This window comes from Loa loa (genome assembly GCF_000183805.2).
Source record: "Loa loa unplaced genomic scaffold supercont3.265, whole genome shotgun sequence".
Taxonomy (NCBI): Eukaryota; Metazoa; Nematoda; class Chromadorea; order Rhabditida; family Onchocercidae; genus Loa; species Loa loa.
The window spans coordinates 81,010-86,945 of NW_018108445.1; the positions used below are offsets into that span (position 1 = coordinate 81,010).

The window sequence follows — 5,936 nt, forward strand, 5'->3', positions numbered from 1 at the left end:
CTTCAAACCAAATCCCTCACCTTCTATTCCATCATGTGCTCGTTTCTTCATTCCGAATCCTGCACCCTCTAATGCATCAAGAGCTCGCTTTTCTATCCCAAATCCCGCACCCTCTAATGCATCAAGAGCTTTCTTTCTTATCCTAAATCCAATGCCTTTTAAACCACCAAACTCATTCCCATCCATTGAATTCTGTTTCGCTCGGAATCTGGAACCTTTCATGGAATCATGCATCCTTCTCATTCCATCAAATTCAGATTTTGCATCATTAAGTTCACCCAATGCCTGGAAAAAAAAAAAAAATCTATTTCTTCCATTGTATCTTTTCACACACATCCAATCGATCAATCAATCAATCGATCAATTGATTAACAATTACTCGAGTATTATTCATTTTTATCTAATATTATAGAGTAACTTCATTTTGTAATCATTACAATCAAATACTCCATAATCTTTCAAGTTTTATCGTAATTAATAATAAGAAAATAATTAAATACCAGTGAATAAAAGTATATTCGATTATAATTTACTATTACAATTATAATTTACTATTATAATTATAATTTATTATCATAAAAATTATTATTATAAAATTTACACTTTACTATTATTATAATTTACTACTATAAAACGAAAACAAATAATTTACCATTAATAAAAGAATCAATAATGACATTTGACAAGCCAACATTATTTATTTCTGTTACACCTGTAATTTACACCTGTAATTCAATTATACATTTCATTTTACTTCAAACAATATCAAAAATGCGAAGCGCAAAAGTAAATCTTTAATCAATGAACAATAAAAATTTGAATCAATAATATCAGCCATTTTCAAAAAAATTTCTTTTTTAAATAATTTTTAGAGACATTTACTTATCAATTTACAATACTGTAATTTAAATTTAAGAAAGGAAATAATTTGTAATTAAATTGAAGAATTAAAAATTATTATAATAATTTTTGTGAAATTTTACAAAAATTAAGTAAAAGATATTAAGTGTTAAAAATTATATGAATGTAATTAAATTTCGCAAAAATTAAGTAAAAGATATTAAGTGATTAAAAATTATATGAATGTAAATTATATGGATGACAGTGAAAGATTTTTTCATGTCCAATGTCAAATATATTAAAATACAATTCATTCATTGTTTTAATGAATGTTAAAATTAGCTCAGTCAATTTCACATTTTCAAAAACATACGACATCAAATTGTATGCAATTCATTCATTAATTAATATCAAAGATAGCAGATTACTTATTTCGTAACTTTTTACTTAAAATTTATAACTTATATTCACGTCATTTTTCTTATTTCACTGTCATCATGTCATCCTTGTAATGATCACATTTCGATTACGTCATCACAAATGATATTCATATTAATAATAATTTGTTATTTATTTTATTTAATACATTGAAAATGATGAATAATAGAAAGGAAAGAGAAAAAAAACGAAAATAAATTTTTATTTTATATTAAATATTCTATGGAAAACTTTAGAAAACTTTCTTATTGTTGCAGTAATTAATGATTTGTTGTATTCCCTACTTGAAAATATCATTTATTAAATCAATAAAATGAATGAATATTTAACCAACAAAGAAAAATGCAGCATAATCAACAAGGAAAAATGCTTAATCAATAAAGAAAAATGGCTTAATCAACGAGGGAAAATGCTTAACTAACAAAGAAAAATGCATAATCAACAAGAAAAAAATGCTTAATCAATAAAGAAAAATGGCTTAATCAACAAGGAAAAATGCTTAATCAATAAAGAAAATGGCTTAATCAACGAGGGAAAATGCTTAATCAACAAGGAAAAATGCTTAATCAACAACAAAAAAAAAATGCTTAATCAATAAGTTAGATAAAAAAAAAAATTCATGCCAATAATTTGCTATTTACAATGGAAAATATAACGTTGAAAATGACAAATAATAAAGAAAAAAAAGTAAAACAAGTTTTCATTCCAAAATTTTAGCTTTCTTATTGTTGCAGCAATTAATGATTTGTTGTATTTTCTGTTTTTAATGAACTAGTAAAATGAATGAGTAATGTACAAAAGAAAAAAAGCTTAATCAATAAACCAAAACTTGAAATTTTCCTAAAAAGGGAAACGATAAAAGCGGTAATTTCGAAAATTTATCAAATCTTCCAAATAAAATTTTAAATTATCCAATAAAGTAAAATTGCTGGAAATGAAAAAGCATTAGCATTTGATTTTAAATATTTAAAGACAAAAAAAAAATTTCAAAATATTTTTTTTAAATGTAACCATTTGCTTGCATATATTTAATTAACAAAAATAAAATTAATACACTTCAGATTCTTTGGGATGTTTTGGATGAATGAAAAAATTGATTACCATATATAATCAATGACATTATAGTCGGTGACACCGTTGCTATTTGTGTGACAATTTGAACATTATATACATCAAATGTTAATCATAATTAAGAAACTGAATTTATTTACTTTTCGTAGCTTACTCGTAAGCATTAAATGATGTTAAAGGCAATTAACCAGAAGAGTTTCCTACAAATTTCCCTTTTAATAGTTGTATAACTTTGATGTCTTCCAATTATTTCATGAATTAGTAACCGATCTTTTGCTAAATAATTTAATTAGACGACAAAATAATAATAATAAAATAATAAAATAATAATAATGAAATTAAACAACTAAAATGGTATTATCAGTTCGAGTGATATTATCATTTTGGAACAATTACAATTATTATAAAGTGAGGAGTAAAAGGAAAAAAAAATCCTCGATAAATATTAAATTAATATGCATAAAGTTCGAGTAATTAGGATAAAGTATAAATGAATTAATTTGCAATCAAAAAGTTAGCTAATCGAACGGATAAAAAAGCAAAATATTAGGCGGAATTTTTTCACTTTTAATTCTTTTTCTGGAAATTAAATGTTCTTAATTGAATATCGGACTAAAATGGAACAAATGTGTTGATAAAATATATGATAAGTGTGATAAAACGGAAAATGAATGATAATAATTTTTAAATTATTTAATTGCTAATTTATCCCAAATTGTAAATGTGATAAAAAAGAAATGAATGATAAAAATTTTTAAATTGTTTAATTGTTTAATTATCGGGAAATATCATTTCAGGTAAATAATATGAAATGAAAAAAAAACACCAATTAATATCAGTATTTAATTCATTCCTATTGTTAATATGAAGAGGAAACTTGAAATAAAAATTAATACTTTTTTATTAAACGAATATTGACAACAGAAAATGTTATTACCTGAAATTGTCACCGTACGTTGAAGAAAAAGAAAAAAGCAAATGATTTTTAATGATATACATAGAATTTAATTTAAAATTAATTTAAAATTTTCAATAACTTATTTGTTACATTTTGTAACAATTTTATGTAAGATAGAATGACATTTGAAACATAATAATGGTAATGTAAGGTGACAAATGTCGTCATAAATGAAAGGAAAAAAAAATAAAAGGATTAATAGCGATGGGTAATTTTCTTTAATGAATTAATTATTAGACAATGAAATGTTTGCTATCCAGATAAACTGCTTGATGCTTAATGATCAAGTGATTTATCTCTAGATTAGTCTATTAGTCGATGGTGACATAAGTGGGATTAAAAGTCTCATCGTAGACAGTGCTAAAATTCAAGTGGATTTTTAAGCTATTTTGACAATTTAAAATGCAACATTTGCATTATTGTCATTGCAATTTGTATCGTATGTATCATTTATTACGTTTCAAACTGAAAATTTCACGTGATTTACGTGAGGTCAATAATTTAGCATGCAGACATTGGAATGAATGAAATAATTCAAATGGCTAAATTATTTCCATAGCTAATATTATTTCAGTAAAGGAAGAAAAAAAAAGAATGGAAACGATAATTTTTTTCAAACAATATGTTAACTATTTTTCTTTAAAATCAATACAGAAAAAATTTGTTTAAATTTTGGGATTCCATTTATTTCGATGAAAGAAATTGCAAAAATAATTGCAATTTTTATAGTTTAATAAAAATTTTCAAAAAAAAAATTTTTAAATATTTAAAGAAATTTTAAAAAGAAATGCAGTAAAATGAATATTTTTAGTTTCTAAAAATGGGAAAAAAAAAGAAAAAAAAGCTTTTAAATCAAGTCATACTTTATCTTTTTTTAAAGCTTTAGTTAATATTTAATTAAAAAAAAAAAAAAAAACTTCTTCATTTATTATTTGCTAGTTTTTAAATAGAAATTAATGGGTAAATAATGTGGATGATATCATTATCAATGATAAATTCATTTTAAAATTTATGCAAACTTTTTTTTCTTTTTTTTTCACTCCATATGATAGAAATTACACTAAATTATTAAGTAATTTAAATAACATTTGAATGATTAATTATTCATTTCATAAATATTTTCAACAATAATTATTTTTTTTTTTTTTTTTTATGAATCAATCATCTTTGAATGTAAAATATTGTACATAAATATCGAATTTTAATTGATAATAAGACAATTTGCAAAATTAGCATATTAATTTAAATTAACAATTCATAAATGTCTTTAATAATGATAATAATAATAATCTTCCTTTATGATTTTTTCTTTTTTTTTTTACTTAGAACAGAGTTTTATTTTATATTTATTATCAATTTAAATTGTTAATAAATATGGGATGAAATTAAAATATCAGGTTTTTTTTTCTTTTTTTAAAAGATTGTTCAAAATTTATTTATACTTTAGCTAGAAAAGAATATTTACTTTTCTTCCCAAATATAAAAGATGTTAATTTGTTATGCACATTGGTATTAAGCCGTAGAAAATATTGTGGAAAAAGTTGATGAAAGCGTGGGAAATTTTATATTGTTTACTTCTTGCCTAATAATTAATTAAACTTTTTGAATAATTGAAATGCTACTTACCGTACAATATCATTATAATTGTACAAATCATTCAGCTAACATTCAAAATATCTTATGTGCATATTTATTAAGAATTTAAATTAAAATATTAATTCGATAATCTATTTTACTAACAATTGAAATTAAACATTTACATGCAATATTTAACAGATTAGTAATTCAAACAATGGTAATTTACTATTAAAAATATGTGCAATTAACGATTAATGATTAACAATTAATGATTGTGAACAATTAATGATTTAAACTATTAATTAATATAATTAAGAAGTTAGTAGAAAGCAAGGATTCTTGGATTTTTGAAAAGAAAAGAATATCAAAGCATTATAAGAAGGATAATACTTCAATGCTTAATGGTAAGCTAACATTCGTTTGAACACTAAAAATTGCTTTTCTCATCAAAATGCTTAATTTTATATAATCATCAGTGGTACCTTTTTTTTTCTCGTTTTTTTTTTCACCAAAAACATTGGAAAAATCATTATTTGAGTTTTTTTTTTTTTTTTTTTTTTGATTAATTTCCTTTTTTGCATTAACTCTATCAATATGACAAAAAATTTCATCAATTCAATTCAAAAACATTCATTCTATAAATGGAATCTAACTTTCTTGTTTTCCCTTTTTGTTAGCCTATTTAATTTTTCAATTAATGAATTTATTAATTTTGTTGTTTTCCCTTTTTTGCTAGCTTATTAAATTTTTCAATTAATGAATTTATTAATTAACCATTTTCAATCAATAGTATCATTATCAACATTTTCGTATACTTAATATTGTTTTTTTTTTTTTTTTATTTTTTTCGGTTGATAATTACCAAAGAAAAAAAAACAAAAAATAATTTTGTTTTCTATTTTTTTTTTTAATTTTTTCGTTTTCCAAATAATTTAAAATAATTTCGTTTTCTATTTTTTTTTTTTTTGCATTTTTTAATTAATAACGATAAATATAAGGGGAAAAAAAAAGAAGGAAAATAATAATGCTTAGGCTTATTTCCAGCGATGAT

General features: G+C 22.0%; 1 protein-coding gene across 1 annotated transcript in view; it reads right to left on the reverse strand.

Annotated features, from left to right (window-relative positions):
- The window catches only part of LOAG_18336 (feeding circuit activating peptide h), a gene marked incomplete at its 5' end in the record, with an annotated part of 1,832 nt that extends 1,646 nt beyond the window's left edge, over window positions 1-186 (reverse strand). The window contains one exon of the mRNA XM_020450997.1: window positions 21-186. Within this exon, the coding sequence (XP_020305267.1) occupies window positions 21-186 (166 nt within the window). The remainder of the gene's footprint in view (window positions 1-20) is intronic.
- Window positions 187-5,936: the final 5,750 nt, after the last annotated feature.